This window comes from Aotus nancymaae, unplaced genomic scaffold, assembly GCF_030222135.1.
Source record: "Aotus nancymaae isolate 86718 unplaced genomic scaffold, 86718_ANA_hifiasm-v0.15.2.pri h1tg000062l, whole genome shotgun sequence".
NCBI classification, from domain to species: Eukaryota; Metazoa; Chordata; class Mammalia; order Primates; family Aotidae; genus Aotus; species Aotus nancymaae.
Genome location: NW_026988476.1, coordinates 5,292,968 through 5,316,313, shown reverse-complemented (window position 1 = coordinate 5,316,313; position 23,346 = coordinate 5,292,968). Strand labels below are relative to the sequence as shown.

At 37.6% G+C, this 23,346-nt stretch overlaps 1 protein-coding gene and 1 pseudogene across 2 annotated transcripts in view; both read right to left on the bottom strand.

The window, feature by feature from the left end:
• The window catches only part of LOC105729434 (signal recognition particle subunit SRP54), a 100,603-nt gene that overhangs the window by 71,291 nt on the left and 5,966 nt on the right, over positions 1-23,346 (bottom strand). For both annotated transcript variants that reach the window (XM_064365788.1, XM_021674914.2), the window contains exons 2-8: positions 16,644-16,754; positions 13,990-14,081; positions 12,944-13,028; positions 6,260-6,364; positions 5,021-5,087; positions 4,883-4,940; positions 1,206-1,356 (exon numbers count right to left, since the gene is read on the bottom strand). In XM_064365788.1, the coding sequence (XP_064221858.1) occupies positions 1,206-1,356; positions 4,883-4,940; positions 5,021-5,087; positions 6,260-6,364; positions 12,944-13,028; positions 13,990-14,081; positions 16,644-16,721 (636 nt within the window). In that variant the 5' untranslated portion in view covers positions 16,722-16,754. The remainder of the gene's footprint in view (positions 1-1,205; positions 1,357-4,882; positions 4,941-5,020; positions 5,088-6,259; positions 6,365-12,943; positions 13,029-13,989; positions 14,082-16,643; positions 16,755-23,346) is intronic.
• Positions 3,697-3,778, bottom strand: LOC135270462 (U7 small nuclear RNA; annotated as a pseudogene).

The following is a 23,346-nucleotide window of genomic DNA, read 5'->3' as shown; positions in this document are numbered from 1 at the left end:
AAAACAAAATAGATAAAATACACTGAGGCTATTTCCCTTAGATCTGCACAACTCGGTCAAAATAACAACATAACTAAAAAGAAACTTACTAGCATTAACCACAAACCAAATAATTACTGCTAACACTCCAATGGCAAGACATGGGTTCCTAATAACATACGCTGCAAGTATCTATAAACTGCTTCTTCTCCCCTAAATTATTTTCATCACACTTTTAAAGAGACACAAAATGATGATGATTTCTTTTTTTTGAGACAGAGTCTCACTCTGTTGCCCAGGTTGGAGTGCAGTGGCATGATCTTGGCTCAATGCAACCTCCACCTCCCGGGTTCAAGAGATTCTCCTGCCTCAGCCTTCCAAGTAGCTAGGATTATAGGCGCATGCCACCGTGCCCAGCTAATTTTTGTGTTTTTAGTAGAGATAGGGTTTCACCATGTTGGTTAGGCTGGTCTCGAACTCCTGACCTTGTGATCCACCTGCCTTGGCCTCCCAAAGTGCTGGGATTACAAGCATGAGTCACTGAGCCCAGCTTTTTCTTTGGCGGGGGGGATGGAATCTCACTTTGTCACCCGGGCTGGAGTGCAGTGGCACAATCTTGGCTCACGGCAACCTCCGCTTCCTGGGTTCAAGAGATTCTCCTGCCTCAGCCCTCCAAGTAGCTGGGATTATAGGCATATGCCACCATGCCCGGCTAATTTTTGTGTTTTTAGTAGAGATAGGTTTCACCATGTTTGTCAGGCTGGTCTCGAACTCATGACTTCGTGATCCACCTGCCTTGGCCTCCCAAAGTGCTGGGATTATAGGCGTGAGCCACCGCATCCAGCCCCATTAATATTTTTTAATGCTTCATTTTGGAAAATTTTCAAAATTCATCTAACTATTTCCAACTGAATTTAAAAAAGGAAATTCAATAGACATTAAAGGCTAATTACTAGTTTTTAAACGTTTTCTTATGCCTACTAACAGGATAATTAAGTGTGAAAGGAAATTTTTTTTCATACTTAAGAAAATTTTATATTTAATGGAGAGCAAAAATGATGAAATTAAGTCCTTACCACACAGATATAGGTGCCCAAAACAAAAATAAATTACTTGGGATCTGCCTCACAGGCAAAGAGCAATTTATATTGGTCATATACTCAATCTGGTTTTGTAAATAAATTAACCGAAGTCCTAATAATGGCATTACATTGAAAGCTACTTACTATAGCATTAGCAACTTGAAGCATTTCTTCAAACAAAGAGTCTTCTTGTTTGTGGCGGCCACTTGTATCAACAATAATAATTTCAAAATTTTCATTTTTAAATTTCTCTACTCCTTCAGAAGCAATGATAACAGGATCCATTTCTGTATAGCTATGTAACATGGACAAATGATTTAACAACAATGGCAAAACTTCCAAATACTATTAATTCAGAAATTGTCAGTCTACCTTTAAGCTATTTTGAAAAAGCCAAAATGACCCCAATTTCAATTTAGAAGAAGAAAATCTATTAAGTATTAAATTCAGAATCTAATTCTAAAAAAGCATGAAGCATTATCTGATTTTCCAATTCCAAAACCCAGTATAATTCTACTGCATGTCTTTTCTGAATGAATTGTCTCTCCTTCAAATTTATTTTTTATATCTTCTTTAATAACTGAACTCATGTTCACAGTGTTTCACATGTGTTTTTCCATTTAACATCCATTTGGAAGCATTTTATAAAGCCAGTAAATATTCCTGTAACAAGCCTGGGCAATATAGTGAAATTCCATCACTACAAAAATTTTAAAAACTAGCTGGCATAGTGGAATGCACCTATAGTCCCAGCTACTTGGGAGGCTGAGGCAGGAAGATTGCTTGAGTCCATGAGTTCGAGGCTGCAGTGAGCTTATGATCATGCAACTGCACTCCAACTTGGACAACAGAGCAAGACCATGTCTCTTTAAAAATAATACAGAGGGGAAAAAATAAAAAATATTTCTGTTAAAACATAACTTTCAAGTTATACAGCATTGTATCAGATGGCTATATGGTTTATTAAATAATGCCCTACCATTAGATATTTGATACTTTTCCAATTTCTTTTTAAAAATTTTTTAAATTTATTTTTTTGTAGAGATGAGGTCTTGCTATGTTGCTCAGGCTAGTGTCCAACTTCTGGGCTCAAGCGATCCTCCCACCTCAGCCTCCCAAAGTTCTGGGATTACAGAGGTGAGCCACTGTGCATGGCAGTTTTCCCAATTTCTTGCTATTAAAAGTAAAGCCAATATGAATGATACATAAATGTTTCTTCTTTGACACAATGTTATCATACACTCTTATAAGTTGAATTTGGAACATATGATATGATCATTTAAGGCTTTTCACTTTTATGAGGCAAAACTTATCCATAAAAGTTTAATCTGATCTCTATTTCACTACATTTTCACAATCCCTAATAAAATCTTTGTCAACTTGGAAATCAAGAAATGAGATATTTTAATTTGCATTATTCTGATTAGTGGCAACTTTCTATATGCAGATCACTACTGTCAAGTAAAGACATATAACATTAAAAAAAAAAAGTTTTTCCCCTAAATTAAGAACAATCACCAAAAACTCAGGTAGAAATACACTTAATATGTGTGTGGTTGGGGACAGTGGTTCAAGCCTGTAAATCCAGCCCTTTGAGAGGCTGAGGTGGGAGGATCATTTGAGCCTAGGAGCTCAGGACTAGCCTAGGCAACACAAGATTAAAATAAAATTCTATAAAAAAAGTAGCGGGGGCATGGCCAGGCACAGTGGCTGACACCTGTAATCCTAGCACTTTGGGAGGCCGAGGCAGGCGGATCACCTGAGGTCAAGAGTTTGAGAACAACCTGGCCAATATGGTAAAATTCCATCTCTACTAAAAATACAAAAATTAGTCAGGCTTGGTGGTGGGCACCTGTGATCCCAGCTACTTGGGAGGTTGAGGCAGGACAATTGCTTGAGCCTGGGAAGCGGAGGTTGCAGTGAGGCGAGATCACGCCATTGCACTCCAGCCTGGGTGACAGAGTGAGACTCCGTCTCAAAAAAGAATAGAGTCTAGACTGGATTTAAAAGGACTTATTTGAGGGACTTCTTATTTAAAAGGACTTTTACTTTATGGCCAGCCAAAAAAGCTAGTGAATGGCTATTTTTTTAAATTTAATTTTGTTTTCTTTCAGTCATTTTTTTAAATGCTATTTCTAACAGATTAAAGGGACTTCTGATTTAAAAGGACTTTTACTTTATGGCTAGCCAAAAAAGCTAGTGAATGGCTATGATATGTTTATTTAATTTTGTTTTCTTTCAGTCATTTTTTTAATGATATTTCTAACAGATTAAAGGGACTGCTTATTTAAAAAGACTTTTACTTTATGGCTAGCCAAAAAAGCTAGTAAATGGCTATGATTTTTTTAAATTTAATTTTGTTTTTTTCAGTCATTTTTTTACTGTTTTTTTTTTTTCTTTTTTTTTTTTTTAAGATGGGGTTTCACCATGATGGCCAGGCTGGTCTTGAACTCCTGACCTCAGGTGATCTACCCACCTCGGCCTCCCAAAGTGCTAGGATTACAGGTGTGAGCCACTACACCCAGCCTCAGTCATTTTTTTAAAGATATTTCTAACAGATTAAAAAATGTTAGGATTTTTTTAAAGATAAGAACTGTTTCTAATACCTATATAAATTTTTTTCTTTTTTTGCATAGGGGGCTTTCTGGTATTAAAAAAAAAAAAAAGAAAAAAAACAGAAAACCTGCTGGACATATTCTAAACAAGCTACAACACATCTGATATAGTTTTAAAAATTAGTGACTAGGCTCAATACACTTGTATATTCTAAACAAGCTACAACACATCTGATATAGTTTTAAAAATTAGTGACTAGGCTGGGTGCCAGGGCTCACGCCTGTAATCCCAGCACTTCGGAATGCTGAGGTGGGCACATCACAAGGTCAAGAGATCGAGACCATCCTGGCCAACATGGTAAAATCCTATTTCTACTACAAATAGAAAAATTAGCTGGGCATGGTGGTGCGCGCCTGTAGTCCCATCCCAGCTAATCAGGAGGCTGAGGCAGAAGAATCACTTGAACTCAGAAGGCGGAGGTTGCAGTGAGCTGAGATGGTGCCACTGCACTCCAGCCTGGCGACAAAGTGAGACTGTCTCAAAAAAAAAAAAAAAATAGTGGATCAACAGTTATCTTTTTAGGGCTTTTAATCTGCAAATGATATAATTTAGTTGATAGTCACCTGAACTACTGGCCAAAGCCAGATCATTGATTTTTAGCCAGTATTCTTGTAAAATACCACTTATTAAACAGTCTCTTCTTTACTCATGAAAACTTAAAAAGCCTGCAAGAGGGATAAAAGGAACAGACGACTTGAGCTGTATCTCTAATGTTGTACCAGGCTGAATCAGAAGTGTCACATTATAGTACTACATGATAATTTATTAATTATACCCCTACTTATTCCGGAAAGGATTTAAGCTTTTAAATATATGTTAACCAGATAGCATGAAATAAAAGTCAGATAGGCCGGGTGTGGTGGCTCATGCTTGTAATCCCAGCACTTTGGGAGGCTAAGGCAGGCAGATCACCTGAGGTCAGGAGTTTGAGACCAGTCTGGCCAATGTGGTGAAACCCTGTCTCTACTAAAAATACAAAAAATTAGCTGGGTGTGGTGGTGGACACCTGTAATTCCAGTTACTCAGGAAGCTGAGACAGCAGAATTGCTTGAACCCAGGAGGTGGAGGCTGCAGTGAGCTGAGATCACACCATTGTACTCCAGACTGGTCAACAGAGCAAGACTTTATTTCAAAAAACAAAAAAAGTAGACAGACAAGAAGAGGCATGTGAGTAGTGAGTACTAAAATAAAAACCAGTAACCTACCTTCCATAAAAAGGAATTCTTGCTTTGGTAGCATTCTGTTTTAGTTGGTCAAAAGCCCCTAGAAGATAAAGAGTTCATGAATCCTCAAACTTGAAAATAAAAATTACAGAAAACAATTTTCAAATTTCAACACATTACCTGCTCTGAATGTGTCTGCACATATTAAACAGGTCTTCCAACCTTTCCTCTGGTAATAATATGCTAACTGGGTGAGAAAAGATTTAAAAATATGATATCATAAAATATAATAAACTATACATATGTCTTCTGTTTATCCTTATTTACCTAAGGAGTAAAATAAAACTGCTCATAATTCTCCTGAAAATATTATTAAAATTTTTTGAATATGGCAAATCTCCTAAAAAGTTTATATTCTAATTATCACACAGTAGCATTCAAATATAAAATTATCAAGTAGCAAATGATGATAGTAAAAAATGTTAACTACTATTAATGTTAATTAAAAACAACAAAATGATCTAAAAATTATCATTTTCTCTTTTCCCCCCTCAAACTGTAACATAGATGAAGCTTGTGGAAAAATCCCATAATATTGGTGAGACACCCAATTCAGAAGAGAGTAGTAGTAAACCAAATTAAAAATTAGCATAGGGCTGGGCATGGTGGTTCACACCTGTAATCCCAGCACTCTGGGAGGCCAAGAGGGGTGGATCATGAGGTCAGGAGATGGAGACCATCCTGGACAACATGGTGAAACCCCGTCTCTACTAAAATACAAAAAATTAGCCGGGCATGGTGGTGGGGGCACCTGTATTCCCAGCTACTCGAGAGACTGAGGCAGGGGAATTGCCTGAACCCGAGGCGGAGGTTGCAGTGAGCCAAGATCTTGCCACTGTACTCCAGCTTAGCGACAGAGCAAGACTCCATCCCCCCGCCGAAAAAAAAATTAGCATAAAGAGGTCAAGGCTACAATGAGCCATATTCACATGCCACTGCACTACAGCTTGGGCAACAAAGCAAGACGCTGTCTAAAAAAAAATAGCATAAGGATATGCAAAATGAAGATCTATAGTATGCTGGGTGGGAACCTGAAAAAGGAATACTGAGCCATAGTGGATAAAGTAAACTTCATGTTCTCTCCAAAAATCATATACTCACTTCCTGAAAGGATAGGAATTGTCTTTTTTTTTTTAATAAAAGAAATAGCATAGTTATAGATGTCTACCTTCTTACAAAAAGAAATCATAAGAAACTATGAGGATCTCTCTTCTTATCCTACAAAAAAACCACTTAAAAACATACATCAAGTAACACAAAGTTATAAAGCAACAATATTATAAAGCCTAGCTTTAATATAAAACTTGATTTATACAAACCTATCCTCCATGACTTCTTTTTAAATTAACTTCAATTTACCTTTGAACATGTTGTTGTTTTACCACTCCCTTGCAATCCAACAAACATGATCACATTTTGTTTTCCTTTAGTGGGTGTCCATGCTTTAACTCCAGGGTCTACAAGCTAAACAACAAAAATAAATTAAAAATAAAATCAGGTTAACATACATTTAAATTCAAAACCCCTCCCCTACAACTTTTTTCCTTTTCTGAGACAGGGTTGCACTCTGTCACACAGGCTGGAGTACAGTGGCATAATCAGAGCTCACTGTAGCCTTGACCTCCTTGACTCAAATGATGCTTGCACTTCAGCCTCCCAAGTAGCTGAGACTACAGGCACACACCACCACATCTAGCTAATTAAAAGAAATTTTTTTTTTTTGGAGAGACAGAGTCTTGACATGTTGCCCAGGCTGGTCTCCAACTTCTGGGTTCAAGCAATCCTTCTGTCTCAGCCTCAAAGTGCTGGGATTTCAGACATGAGCCACTGTGCCCTCCCACAACTTTTAAATTATGAAGATAATTTACGGACATTTTCATATAAAAGCTACCATAATGCTGCTATTCTAATACAACTATTCTCCTTTGTATATACAGGGTAAAATTTAAGAACATAAAATAATGCATTGCGAAGTCATAATCAAGCCTATACTCCAAACCAATTCAGAGGTAAAGATCTCACAACATTTTTTTAGAATAACCTGGAGTATAAAATAAAACGTGAAACCAAGTTTAAGCCAAAGGAGGAATCTACAGCAGCCCTACAGAAATGTAATACAAAAATGAATGTGAAGCCCACACATGAATTTTTAAATTTCCAGTAATGACATTTTAAAAAGTAAAAACAGGTGATACTAATTTTAATATTTACCCCAATATATCTAAAAATTATCATTTTCATATGTAATCTATATAAAAAATTAATTAGCTATTTTACATTCCTTTTCCCATATCAAGTCTGAAAATCTGGTGTGTATTTTATATACAAAACACATCTCAGTTTGGACTAGCCACATTATAAATGCTCAATAACCACATGTGGCTAGTGGATGCCATACTCAAGAGTGCTAATGTCCATATTCAATTGGACAAATATTTACTTAACAAAATTACAGATTATATGTGAAAGATTTTCCAGGTCAAATTGTAAATTCTCCAATGCCAAATATTTACTGTAAAGTTATTATAGAGGGCTAATAAGAAATAATCATCAACTTTAATGACAGCCAGTGGAAAACTGAGGTTCATATAGTGACAGTCTCCAAATTAAAAGAGCATGGAACATTTAAAAAATAATTCACTTGGGAGTCAGTTGTTAGAAGCTTGAAATGTATGATATAATAATAAATCCATAATAGTTAATGTCCTAGATCAGGGGTTGGTAAACTATGTGCAAATAGTTTCAATGGAGGCTGGGCTTGGTGGCTCATGCCTATAATCCTGGCCCTTTGTGGGGGCCAAAGGAGGAGGATCAACTGAGACCAGCTTGGGCAACACAGCAAGATCTTGTCTCTACTAAAATTTAAAGAATTAGTGGTGGCATGCACCTGTGGTCCCAGCCAATCAGAGGCTGAGGCAGGAAGACTGCTTGAGCCTAGGAGTTTGAGACTGCAATGAGCTATGATCAGGCCACTGTACTCCAGCCTGGGCAATAGGCTATAAAGTTATTATATTTCTAGTTACTACATTGAAAAAAGTTTCAATGTAATACAGCCATGCCCATTCATTCACTACTTTTTTTTGTTCTTTTTTTTTTGAGATGGGGTCTCACTTTGTCACCCAGGCAAGAGTACAGTGGTACAAACACGGCTCACTACAGTCTCGAACTCTTGGGCTCAAGTGATCCTATCATCTAAGCCTCCTGAGTAGCTGGAACTACAGGCGTGTGCCATGATGCCTGGCTAATTTTAGTATTTGTTTGTGGAGACAGATTATTACTATGTTGCTCAGACTGGTTTTGAACACTTGGCCTCAAGCAATCCTCCAGTCTTGGCCTCCTGAAGTGCTGGAATTACAGGTATAAGCCACTGTGCCTAGCCTATTTACTGCTTTTGTGCCACAACAGCAGAGCTGAGTAGTTGCAACAGAAATCACGTGGTTCACAAAAGTTAAACCTTTGAGAGAAAGTCTGCCAAGCCATCCTATACAATACCATAAAAATTACATAATCCATACTATACCTGAATTTCAAGGAAAGCCATGAGGTAGAGAAGAAAGGAAAATACATTTTCTTATACTTTCCTAGGCATCGACCTACCCTTAGGCAAACTTCTGAAAGAGGCAAAATCTGTCTTAAACATAAATCCACTTCCCTTCCTCATAGATCCTTTCAGTAAGTACACTGATGCTGCTCCACATTCACCTCCATTTTCTACATGTTATGGCAGAATCTCCCAGCTCTCTATGGACCCATTATTTGGAACATATATGTTTTATTAAATAATTATTTTATAAATTTATCTTCTCTTCTTCCCACCCTCCAGAACAGCAGTTTTCAACTTCTTGGTCTCAGGACTTCTTTATAATCACGTTAGTTTGTAAAGGTTAGTTGCAATGTAAAATCTAAAACCATATAAACTTTTATACTCTGTTACATTAAAATCCGTGATTCCATCTTGGATTTTAAATGAATCTTGTACATGATCTTGTAACATCACACATTATTCACAAAACGCTGGTTCACTGAGTTATTCAGATCTCCCATCATTGATATATTTCATTATACATAATCAAAAAACTTTATTCATTAATATCAATACTGACACTCCTCAGAAAAGTAAGTAGTGGGATACTGTCAAACTCAGAGGAGACAGATGATAAATATAAGTTCTTTTTTTTTTTTAGATGGAGTTTTGCTCTTGTTGCCCAAGCTGAAGTGCAATGGCACGACCTCAGCTCACTGCAACCTCCGCCTCCTGGGTTCAAGTAATTCTCCTGCTTCAGCCTCCCAAGTAGCTGGGACTACAGGCAAGCGCCACCGTACCTGGCTAATTTTTTGTATTCAGTAGAGATGGGGTTTCACAATGTTGATCAGGCCAGTCTCAAACTTCTGACCTCAGGTGATCCACCCACCTCAGCCTCCCAAAGTGCTGGAATTATAGGTGTGTGCCACTGTACCTGTCGGCTTTTTTTTTTTTTTTTTTTTTTTTTTTTTTGGAGACAGGTCTTGTTCTGTCACAGGGGCTGGAGTGCAGTGGCGCCATCTTTGTTCACTGCAACCTCCACCTCCCAGATTCAAGTGATTCTCCCACCTTACCCTCCCAAGTAACTGGGTTTACAGGTCTAAGCTGCCGTGCCCAGCTAACTTTTATATTTTTTGTAGCAATGGGGTTTCACCATGTCACTCAGGCTAGTCTTGAACTCCCGGGCTCAAGGAGTAGTAGTCCCAGCTACTCGAGAGGCTCAGATGTAGGGATCATCTGAGCCCAGGGAGGATGAGGGTGCAACAAGTCATGATCACACCACTTCATTCCAGCCTGGGTGACAGAGTAAAACCCTGTCTCAAAAAACAACAACAAATCATCATGGTGCATGCCTGTAGTCTGAGCTTCTCTGGAAGCTGAGGAGAGGAGATTGCTTGAGGCCAGGAATTTGAGGCTACAGTGAGTTCTGACCACACCACTGAACTCTAGCCTGAATGACAGGGACTCTCTCTTTAGAAATAAAAATACAGGTCCAGCATGGTGGCTCACGCCTGTAATCCCAGCACTTTGGGAGGCCAAGGCAGGCGGATCACCTGAGGTCGAGAGACCAACCTGACCAACAAAAAGAAACCCCGTCTCTACTAAAAATAAAAAAATTGGCCAGGCGGGGTGGCACATGCCTGTAATCCCAGTTACTCAGGAGGGTGAGGCAGAAGAATTGCTTGAACCCGGGAGGCAGAGGTTGCAGTGAGCTGAGATTGCGCCAGTGCACTCCAGCCTGGGCAACAAGAGACTTTGTCTCAAAAATAATAATAATAATAATAATAATAATAAATAAATGAAGAGTCCAGTAACTACTAGTATCATTTGGTGCCACTGCCTTGATTCATACTAGGGAGTTTTACCTACCATTGTTTTCAGTGCAAATATCAACATAGTAAAAAAGTCAAACAGTGTCTCAGTATTATTATGAAAAATTTTTTTTTTTTTGAGACAGAGTCTCGCTCTGTCACCCAGGCTGGAGTGCGATGGCACACTCTTGGCTCACGACAACCTCTGCCTCCAGGGTTCCAAGCAATTCTCCTACCTCAGCCTCCCAAGTAACTGGGATTATAGGCGCGCAGCCCCAGGCCTGACTAATTTTTGTATTTTTAGTAGAGACAGGGTTTTCACCATGTTGGTCAGGCTGGTCTTGAACTTGTGACCTAGTGACCTGCCCACCTCGGCCTCCCAAAGTGCTGGGATTACAGACGTGAGCCACTGCGCCCGGCCATGAAAATAATTTTGACCTTGCTTTGTACACCATTGCTCTAGACCATAAGCATCTGAGTATAAGGACCAGTCTTATTTATCTCTGCTGTCAGCAGCATTTGGCATACTTTCTGGAATAAAGTAGGTACTCAATAAATGCTTCTTTTTTTTAATTTCTTTTTCTTTTTCTTTTTAAAGATGGAGTTTCACCATGATGACCAGGCTGTCTTGAACTCCTGACCTCAGGTGATCCACCCACCTCGGACTCCCTAAGTGCTAGGATTACAGGCGTGAGCCACCGAGCCCGGCCAATAAATGCTTCTTAATAAAGTACTTGATGCTCCAGAATTGCCTGTAGTTACCAGACCCTAACAACAAAAATTTCTGGCCAGGCATAATGGCTCACACCTGTAATCCTAACACTTTGGGAGGCTGAGACAGATGGATAACTTGAGCTCAGGAGATCAAGACCAGCTGGGGCAATATGAGGAAACCTTGCCTCTACAAAAATTACAAAAAGTAGCTGGGTGTGGTGGCATGTACCTGTAGTCCCAGCAACTTCGGAGGCTGAGGCAGGAGGATTGTTTTAGCCTGGGAGGCTGAGGCTGCAGTGAGCCTTGATCGTTATCACTGCATTCCAGTTTGGGTAACAGAGTAAGACTGTCTCTCAAAAGAAACAAAAGGAAAAATTCCACTCACACTGTGCTGATCTCAGACACTAAGTGAGAGGCAATCAGAAAATAATTCAAGAGTCTTACACAAGGAGTTTGGAGATCATACCTGGGTCTGCCACACACTAGCTGTCTCAGTTTTCTCAACTGCAAAGTGGTAAGTATGAACTGGATAAATTCTGACCTCTTTTAGGTCTGAATTTCTTTTCTATTAATTAGCCTAGTGGAGTAAACAAAAATAACATAATCATCTGAAATACTGAACTTTTTCAAAAGCCTGTCAGTGCAGTTGGAACCAAAACAGTAAATGGAAATATTCAGGCCGGGAGAGGTGGCTCATGCCTGTAATCCCAGGATTTTGGGAGGCCGAGGTGGGTGGATCACTTGAGATCAGGAGTTCGAGGCCAACCTGGCCAACATGTGAAACCTCATCTGAACTAAAATAAAAAAATTTAAAAAAAAAAAAATTAACCAGGTGTGGTGGCAGACACCTGTAATCCCAACTACTAGGGAGGCTGAGGCAGGAGAACTGTTTGAACCTAGGAGGCAGGGATTGCAGTGAGCAGAGATCATGCCACTACACTTCAGCCTGGGCAACAGAGGGAGACTCAAAAAAAAAGAAAATATTCATACAACGTGGAAAAAAAGTAATTATAGAACTAGTAGGCATCTATTACTCCAAAAAATTTTTTGTTGTTTTTCTTTGAGACAGGGTCTCACCGTTTCCCCTAGTCTGGAGAGCAGTGGCACAATCACGGGGGTTTCACCATGTTAGACAAGCTGATCTCCAATGCCTGACCCTGGGTGACTCAACCGCCTCAGCTTCCCAAAGTTCTGGGATTACAGGTGTGAGCCACCACACCCAGCCTGCATCAGCTCTTTTTACCAACTTTTTCTTTTTTTGTAGAGACTGGTTCTTGCCATGTTGCCAAGGTTGGTCTCAAACTCCTGATCTCAAGCAATCCTCCCACCTCCGCCTCCCAAAGCACTGTGATTACAGGCATGAGCCACTGTGCCTGAAGTAACTTTTTAACAGCTCCTTTCTTTTTTTCTTCTACAATTGAGCCAATATATATATTTTAAAGCTCTAAGATTTTCACAATAATTTGCATGATCAGCAATAAGGTAAGGCAGGGCAACAGGCTATATTTACTACTTGAAAATAAAATTTTCACTAATTCAAAATTGTTCATAATCTAGGCAAAAATTGGGATACTTGGTCTTTGCAAAGGGAATTCTCTATACAATGAATAGTGTAGAAAAGAATATTTGCTATATGTGACTTTGCCATATAAAAGCAGGGCCATCACTAGGCAAAACATGATAGTGAAAGAGGAAAATCTCAGAGAGGCCCCTCCATCAATCAATCTGTAGTCAAGTTTCACTTATGGTATCTTGGCTTTGGCATTTTTTGCAGGAACAGTACAAACCTTCATATCTGCACTCAGAATTCTGTATTCAGTAAAGTCCATAATAAAAATAGGTCCCTAAGAAAACTTAACAATCATTTCATTAATATTTTAATACAGATGAATATTCCATAAAAACATATTAAAAATGATTCTGAAATACTTGTAGTGCTAACATATTTTTATCCACTGAGTATAGAATCACAGCACAATCTTCATATACTTTTACCTTCACAAGTTCTTTAAATACAGCATGCTGAATCATTTTTCTTTTGTTAAGACCAGATGCCATCTCTTCAAGATCAATAGCAGACCTTTATAATGGTGGTTGGTGATTGGGGGAGGGAAGAGAAAATCAATTAAAAAACTCTAAGAAAAAGAAGCTTCTGCTTCAAAGAATGTAAGACTATTCAGTCATTCATATTAACAGTCTTCCAATTGACATGTATGTAATCACTACAGACTCATAAGTCTATAACATAAAGAGTTTTAACCATGAAATATTGAATGCGAGACTTTGGTTTTCAAGGATTACACTTGAAAGTACAAATATTAATTTGTCCTAATATCACCACAAATAACTAGTTTTATTTACTTTTCTTGCAGCTTATATATTTTATGTATCTTTACAACAGAAATCAGGACTACTTTATTTCTAAATGCTTAAATACTGGTAGTCTCACAATTAATCTCAGTGGAACAATAAAAGGAGAGATGTCTAAAGCATGATAAGGGATAAGATTAAGCCGTTAACTGAGCTACCTATATTGTTCTGTGTGTCCTGCCAACTCAGTGCCTCTCCCAATGAATAAAACAACTAGGACCACACACATTAATTCTTCATTCAAATATGAAACAGAGAAACCAAAAGGAGAACAAAAGAGAATACAGTTCTCCAATAATGAAGAAGGTTGATTAATACCATCTTAAGTCTAAAAAGAATAAAATGGCAGTACTTTTCTATGAAGAGCCTGAATTGTTAGAAGTCTTTATATATTAAACTACTATACAGTATTTAATCGAATTCATCCAAATAAAAGACTAAAAAAATAGAAAAAAAATTGGCAATGAAATGAAAATCACATTATTCTTTGAAGCATCATTATGGAAACGTACTACACATGCACTTGTCCAACATATGAGCTCTAACCCAGCACTTTTCCAGTGCTGCAGAGCAGAAATGATTCCTGATAAAGCAAACATTTCTATTTAGTGCCTCTTTCCAATAAATTAAACTTAGCTATGCCTGTTTTTTACCTGATTAATTTAACTTACTTAACATTTTCTCTTAGTTGCTTCACTAGTTTAATATTAACATCTGCTTCCAACAAAGCAGTACAGACTTCTTTTAGCATAGCATTCAATACCTGAAAGTAAAGAAATAATTGAAATTTAAAGTACCTAATGTATCATTTCAGTTCCATAAAAACAATAGTTGATCACTTATATAACCATAGCTTAATAAAATAATACCACACTACTGGGCTTTTCAGTTAGTTCTGGAGAGATAATTTTATTAAATGTTTAGTCATTTTGTCAAAATAAGAAACCCCATTTAGTTTCATACACCCACGTATTAATTATCACAATTTTATTCCTCTATAAAAGTAATTACAGGCCGCGCACAGTGGGTGACACCTGTAATCCCAGCACTTTGGGAAGCTGAGGTGGGCAGATCACTTGAGGACAGGAGTTCAAGACCAGCCTGGTCAACATGGTGAAAACCCATCTCTACTAAAAATACAAAAATTCGCTGAGTATGGTGGCATGTGCCTATAATTCCATCTACTCAGGAGGCTGAGGCAGGAGAATCACTTGAACTCAGGAGGCAGAGGCTGCAGTAAACCAAGATCATGCTATGGCACTCCAGCCTGGATGAGAGTGAGACTTTGTCTCAAAACAAAATAACACAACAAAAAAAGTAATAATAATAATAAAGACAATATTCAAGCCAAAAAAAGTTACTACATAATAGATGTTGCCTTTGATGTTTTCTACGTTATTGAAGAGCTCCTGTTGCTAATATGAAGTGGTATACAGTCACAATATTTACTCTTCTTAACTGGACAACTATAGAGGCAAATGTGACAGAAGAAAGTTACCCAGTCTTGCCATTTTCACTTAGAGCAGAAGAATACTGTTAGAAAGGAGACTATCCTCCATTAATAACTTATTATTATCACGTTTGTTGAATTGCAAGGCACTGTAGTTAAAAGGTCATAAAATAAAAAGTCTTAAGAAAAGAGGCTTTAGCCACTCATGTATATGAAGTGCTCACACACTAGAATGTAAGCTTTATGAGGGTAGGAATTTTAGTCTATTTTGTTCACCATTGTATCTCTGGTGCCAGCAAAACTGTTCGTAAAAACATAGGCCCTCAAATATTTATTGAATGAACCCTCTCCTTCGACTTACTTCGTATTCTCTACAGAGGCTTATTAGTTTTCTTTATCCCTCATTAAAGGGGTCTGATAAAACTGGAACTGATCTTTCACTAGAGGGCTTTCTCCTTGCTAACCAGTTAGCAGCACAGTATCAAAAACAGAGAAGCTGCCAATTTAAGCAACAGATGTTACTCTACTTTCCACTAAGCACTCCTCCCCTGGTTTTCTTTCTACTATAAAGACAAAGAGCATAAGGGCTATTACACAACAGGGAAAACGGTTTGGAAAGTTGATTTATTTATTCTGAATTACAAGACCAAATAATGATTTGTGATTATTTAATAAAAATTATTAGAAAAAATCCTGGATGAAGAATTAGGAAAAAAAGATTCTAATCCTGGTTCTTCCAAATAAACAATCACATGAAACTGACTTTCTGTTTTTGTTAAACAAGAGACTGAACTAAATGATCTCCAAGATGGTCTCAAATTATTTAACTGTCGAGATCATATTCTGAGTTAGAATTTGTTTTCTAACCTCCAAGTTAGAAAGTTCATTTGATACTTAAAAACATTTTCTTTTCTTTTTTTTTTTTTAAATAAGACGGTGTTTCACCATGTTGGTCAGGCTGGTCTTGAACTCCCGACCTCAGGTGATCCGCCCGCCTTGGCCTCCAAAGTGCTTGGATTACAGGCATGAGCCACCATGCCCGGCCACTTAAAAACATTTTCTATGATAAATGCTATTTTCCCATTTTATACACTAAGCAATCTAAGGTTGAGATGCACAAATTTACATCGCATAGCTACTAAATTGCTGCAGTGAGACTCTAACGAATGTCTTCTAACACCAAATTCAGTACTTTTCCATTGTTAATACAAAATATAAAGTATACTTGTGAACCATAGTCATCTTTTTCAATTAATAAACCATTAAGATACAATCTGTGGAGGACAAATGGGAGACAGAAGTATCTTAAAACAATATAGCTAAGGAGCAGCTTACAAAATCTCCAAAAAACTGAAGATTTCAAAGAAAATGAATCAAAACAGACAAGATGGAAATGCTAAGCTTTTATAAGAATGCTAAATAAAAGTCACAGAGAAAAGGACAGATAATTGAATACCAGTAAGTGGGGAAAAATAAAAAACAAATAAATAAATAAAAGGACACATAAGCAGAGGCCTTGCCAAGAAGAAAGCAGCAGGATAATAAAATTTTAAGTCTATATCAATAAAAAAACAAGCGTACAGTTCCAGATTTAAGCCACTTTCAAAAGATAAAACATGTTATTTTTCATGTAAGTTAAGGTCAGTTTTGTTTTGGATTTTTTTTGGGAAAATTATTTACAGAAAGTTAAAGCAAATTTGAAGTTGTAGTTAATTTCTCAATAAAACACTACTTACTGTATCCACTTTTAGGTTTTTATCTACCGGTATTAAGTCTACATCAACATAAATATAAATATAGGGAATATTAATAATCCATCTTCCAATGCTAGTTATAATACACAATCATATATATTTCATATAATATTTTACATACCTCTTCATTAATAATGGTGGCATTGCTCAATGAGCGTAATGCTGATGTTATTTTTCTTCCAAGGTCTGCTAGAACCATCTTGACAGCTTTAAGATGTACCTACAAAGAACTCTAGAAAGGAAAAAAAATCAAATGAAAATAATCAGTTTCATGTCCCATGACTAAAGAGTTCTAAAGAGTATTTACGTTCAAATTACTCTAGGGTTTAGATACTGTAATTTCACCTTCCATAGCCTCAACCTGTGCTTCAATAAAGTCATGTCATAAAGACAAAACTGCTACTTGGTTATGATGCCTTACATTCAAACACTTAATTGGAATCTTGTATATGAATCAGCAAATTTAACATGTCAAATAATATCCTTTGAGGAAATAATGACATAATCGCACATTAAATATGTTCTTTTTTTGGCATAATACTTTGGAATAACTGAATTTTTGTATCATGCACATTTTTAAATTAAAAGAGGAAAAACGGTGAAATCTCCAGGAATATTGCCTGATTTTCCACATTAAAGGACTCTGCAAACTATTTTGATTATTGCTCCTAAGCAAAAACAAAAAAAGAAAAAAAAGGTTTTAATTAATAACTTTTCTAGTACAAAAAAAGCAACTGTTGAGCTATTAGCTATATTACAGCACTGTACTAAGTGATTCCACATACATGATTTCATTTTATTCTTCTAACCATCAAGGAAAGAGGTATATTATTTTACTCTTCTGTCTTTTTTTTCTTTTTTGATACACAGTCTCACTCTGTCACCCAGGCTTCAGTGCAGTAGCGTGATCACAGCTGACTGCAGCCTCAACTTCCTGGGCATAGGGAATCCTCCTGCCTTAGCCTCCCAAGTAGCTGGGACCACAGGTGCATGCCACCATGCCCAGCTAATTTTTTTCATTATTTCTAGAGACAGAGTCTCACTATGTTATGTTGCCAAGGCTGGTATTCTTCCCATTTTAAAGCTGTTTCTGATTCCAGGAAAACTCTAAAGTAAGATAATGATTTAAGTTATCATTTATTATTAATAAGAATTATTTGAAAAAGCCCTGGATAAGGAATCAAAAAAAAATTCTAATCCTGGTTCTTCCAAAAAATAGCCACATGCAACAGATTTTCTGTTTCAGTTAAATAAGAGGCTGAACTAGTCAAAAACCCTTTCCAGCTCTAATACGTTACTGTTTATATTATAAAATATTATATATTAGATATACTTACTACTTGTAAGAATTCAAGGGCTTATGAATGATAAACAAGCAAATACGATTTGTAGCCCCTGCCCTCAAGATGCTTATCTACTAGCTAGTAGGACAAGGCACACAAATGAACAGTAAAATAAACACTAAGACAGAATTCCTCCTGTCTGACAGCTTACTAACAGGGATGTCAGCTTTTCCTGCCTTCAAACTGAAACACTGGTTCTTTGTGGGTCTCAAGCCTTCGGATTAAAACTACACCAATGGCTCTCTGAGTTCTCAGGCCTTCAGATTCAGACTGGATCTACACCATGTGCTCTCCTGGGTCTCCAGCTTGCCAACTCATCCTTCAGATCTTGAGACTTAGTCTCCATAATGGCCTGAGCCAATTCCTTATAATAAATCAATCTCTCTCTCTCTCTCTCCGCCCCCCCCCCCCCCCACATACACATATATATCCACCGTCTGAGATTCTGCTTCTCTGGAACAAGAGAGGAAAAAAAAAAGAAAGAAAGAAATAGGAAGAAAAAGGCCAGGCACGGTGGCTTATGCCTGTAATCCCAGCACTTTAGGAGGCCAAGGAAGAATCATTTGTGCCCAGAAGTTGGAAACCAGCCTGGGCAACATAGCAGGACCTCATCTCCTAAGAAAAAAAAAAAAAAGTAGCCAGGCATGGTGGCACGAGCCTGTAGTCCCAGGTACTCGGGAAGCTGAGGGGGGGATTGCTTGAGCCAAGGAAGTCATGATCACTCCACTGTACTCCAGCATGGGTGACAACAAAGGGAAGAAAAATCATTTTAGACTAAGGCAGAGTAGTACAGGCTTTATTGGAAAGACTAAGTATGAATTTGGTCCTGAAATAAGAGTAGAATTTGGATAGGTGGAGAAGACAAAAGGGAATTTGAGGAAGATGAAATGGAATAAGCAGAAATGGAGAGAGAGATAAGACATCTGGGACATACTTATGCCTTATATATGCACTGTACTTATAAATCACTGGGCATTATTTAGGGAACAGGAAACAAAACATTCTGGTCAGGACAGAGGGCTATACAGTTAGAAGGAAAGAGAGCTTTCAAAGGGCTCTAAAAACAAGGTCTAGGGAATATCAATTTTCCAATATAAACAATATTGGCAGAAAAGCTAACTGTTCAAAACAACTGTTTTCACCAGGTGTGGTGGCTCACACCTGTAATACCAGCACTTTGGGAGGCTGAGGTGGGTAAATCACGAGGGTCAAGAGATCAAGACCATCCTGGCCAACATGGCAAAATCCTGCCTCTACTAAAAATACAAAAATTAGCCAGGCGTGGTGACAGGCGCCTTAGTCCCAGTTACTCAGGAGGCTGAGGAAGGAGAATCGCTTGAACCTGGGAGGCAGAGGTTGCAGTGAGCTGAGATCACGTCACTGTACTCCAGCCTGGGCAACAGAGTGAGACTCTGTCTTCAAATAAATAAATACGCAAGCAAGAAAGAAAGCTATACTAGTTAACTTTTTCAGGGCAAACTCTAGGAAGCGTACTTTTACTTTTTAAATTATTTTAGATTCAGAGGGTATCTGTGTGTTTGTTACATCGGTATACTGTGTAATGGTGGGGATTGGACTTAAAGTGTACACATCACTCAAATACTGAACATTGAACCCAAAAGGTAATTTTTCAATCCTCAGTCCCCTCCCAATCTTCCTCATTTTGGAGAGGTCTGTTATTTTCATCTTTACATCCATGTGTACCACTGTTTAGTTCCCACTTACAAGTGAGAACAAGAGATATTTGATTTTCTGTTACTGAATTAGTTCACTGAGGATAGTTCACTGAGGATAACGGCCTCCAGCTCCATCCATGTTGCTGCAAAAGACATGATTTCATTCTTTTTATGGCTGCCTAGTTAATTTTTTTTTTAATTTTTTTTTAAAGCTAGTAAAATTTAGCAGTGGGGGGTTGTATACCAACTTAAGTGACATTAATGTTAGTAAGTTCTGATAACCCACTACCATCAGACCAACCTAATTCTTAAATATAAATCTAACTTTCCATTTAAACTGGTTGTTTTAAATTTAAAAAATTTTTTAAACTTCTGTGAGGTTTTCCAATATACTTTTCCTTTTGTAAGTTCTAACTGGCAGCATATTTTAAAACATTTTTGCCTTAAATAAAAAAATAAATATTTTATTATATACTACATGAATACATATATTTTTAATATATAAAATAAAATCTGGCCAGGCCCAGTGGCTCACACCCATAATCTCAGCACTTCAGGAGGCCAAGGCAAGGCAGGTGGATCACCTGAGGTCAGGAGTTCGAGACCAGGCTGGCCAACGTGGCGAAATCCCATCTCTACTAAAAATACAAAAATTAGCCAGTGTGGTGGCGTGTGCGTGTAATTCCAGCTTTAGGGAGGCTGAGACAAGAGAATCGCTTGAACCAGGAGGTCGGAGGTTGCAGCGAGCCATTGCACTCCAGACTGAGGGACAAGAGAGAAACTCTGTCTCAAAAATAAATAAATAAATAAATAAATAAAACAAAATCCTGCATTTCAGTAGAGGAGTAAGAACTCTAAGAATACCTTTTACTTAGTGTTTCCTCTACAATGTCCAAGAACGATGTGTTCCTGAAAACTCCTTGTTAGAATTTTGCTAAAAACCTCAATAACTTCATTGCACACAGACGTAAAGTCCTCATACTGGACTGTAAGGCCCCCTCAAAACACAGGCACACAAGACTGATTTTAATCATACTGACCTCCTTGCTATTGCTGCTACACATTTCTACCTCAGCGTGTCAGTACTAGACGGCATGCTCTTCCTCTGACGAGGTAACTCCCTCTCTCATTTTTTTCAGATTTGTCCAGATCCCCTTTCTCAGTGAGGTCTTCCCTAATCACCTAGTTAAAACTGCAACTCCCTCCCCTTTATTCTTTTTCTATTGTTCTATTATCAACTGACATATGGTTTATTTATATTTTTTGGCATTTATAATCTCACTGTTGAAATGTAAGCTGCGGCCGGCATGGTGGCTCACGCCTGTAATCCCAGCACCTTGGAAGGCCAAGGCAGGTGGACTGCCTGAGATAAGGAGTTCGAGACCAGCCCGGCCAACATGGCAAAACCCCGTCTGTACTAAACATATAAAAATTAGCCAGGTGTGGTGGCAGATGTCTGTGATCCCAGCTACTTAGAAGGCTGGGGCCTAAGAATGGCTTGAACCCAGGAGGTGGAAGTTGCAGTGAGCTGAGACTGTGCCACTGGACTCTAGCCTGGGTGAAGGAGCAAAACTCCATCTCAAAAAAAAAAAAAAAGAAGAAAGAAAGGAAAAGAAATGTAAGCTGCATGAGGGCAGGGATTTTTCCCTCTTTTGCTCTCTCATGAGCTCATTGTTTTATCTATCCTCAGCCTTATAAAGTAAATCCTTACTCTATAATGAACTAAATTTACTTTTCTCAAAAATGAACATAATGAATGAATGAAATGATATATTTAAGACCTTAGGGAAAAAGTGAGACCAGAGAACCAAAGTCATGAAAGGCATTGCAAATATCTGTTAAAAGCCACTAAAATAAATCAGTAGAAATAATACAATGAATCAAAAGAAAATCGGTAACTTGGGTAATTTATACTGTACATTAAATATATCTATTTGCCATTACTTATAACTTTTCTTCAGAATTTCCCTGCCATGCATTTCCAACAAGATACTTAAAAATGAACCTCACCATGTTCTAATATGTACACTAAAGTGGCAAACACCTTTTGTGTTGTGTTAATAGCTAAGCCTACATCTCGGATTGGAGTAATCTACAATTCAAGTACACTCTCAAGATTCTCTCGACTAACTAAAAAGATTTATAGAAATAAATCTGTATATGGTAGAACTTCACACAAGAAGAATCTCTACTTAGATGGGGTTTTAGAAAGGTAAGTGATTATCACATAGTACTTCCTACAGTCGAACATCTATTATCTCACTCCACTCTCACAATGATTTTATGACATAAGTAGGGTAGAAATTAGAACAGACATTCTCTGCCAAAAAAAAAAAGCAAAATGACTTTCCACAGTCCTTTGGCTACACAGCCTTAAGTCCTAGAGTATGAATGATGCTTTAAATTATAGGGTTGAATACACCTACTGGAAACTGCAGGGACAAATTTTGCTGCTATGCCCTAATAGGAGAAATCATATTTTAATCATATTTAAAAATGTATATGTCTCTTTGTGGAGGAGTAATTGCAGTGTTCAGAAATAACTGGTAAGTATCACTGCAATCAGAACAGTACATACAAGGACTGATCCTGGCTCAAGTCACAGAGTCTTCTAACTGGGGTCTGACTAGGATTTGGATAGTGAGCAATGGAAACAGGCTGAAGTTTGGGGTGCCCTAAGTAAGGCAAGCATAGGGCCAAGTATCACAGTTACGTGCTGCAGTGTGAAGTACTGGAAAGAGGATAGATTTTGGAGTCTGACAGACGTGGATTCAAATCCTAGCTCTGTTACATACTAGCTGTGCTACTTTGAGCAAGTTACTTAATCTCTTTCAGCCTTACTTTCCTCACCTGCAAAGTGGAGATAATATCATTACCAAAGTAGTTATCCTGAAGGGCTGCTGTGAGGATTAAACGAGATAATATGTATAAAGCTGTCTTCAAAAATCTAGCATATTAACTATTAACTTCCTTCCTTTTTTTTAATGACACCAACTATCTCTTTCTGTATTATCTTGAGTGTAAATAAGCTGGAAATTTTCTAAACAATCTTACTAAAGTGTCTGTCCATCATCCATCATTCCTGGAATCTTTAAAATTTGGTGCCAATTACAAGTGCCAAATTATTATTCAACAGAAGCTGCAGTCTCCAAAAAGCCATTTTTGTTTATATAAATAATTATAAATATTCCTATCACATTTGTCTGATCTGAGATTATATAGAGTCTAATGATTAGATATGTCAAATCCTATTACAACAAAATCCCTACAAAAAAGTTCTTTCTTCTAAGTGCTTGTTCGTGACTTTTTGAATAAATATTAGCCTCAAGAACTAAATATACTTACAAAAATTATTCTACATAGTACAGTCAGCCTTCTGTATCTGGGGCTTCACAACCATGGATTCAACCAACTACAAATCAAAAACATTCAGAAAAAAAATTCTGTCTGTAGTGAACATGTACAGACTTTTCTTGTAATTATTCCCTAAAGAATACAGTATAACAAGTATTTACTTAGGAATATAAAGACGGTATAACAACTATTTACATTTTGTATTATGTATTGTAAGTAATCTACAGATGCTTTAAAGTATATGGGAGGATGTGCATAGGTTATATGCAAATACTATGCTATTTTACATCAGGGACTTGAGCATCCTCTGATTTTGGTATCCACGAGAGGTCCTGGAATCAATTCCCCCATCAGATACCAAAGGACACTGTATACTTTTCTTTTCCTTTTTTTTTTTTTTTTTTTTTTGAGATAGAATCTTACTCTGTCACCAGGCTGGAGTGCAGTGGCC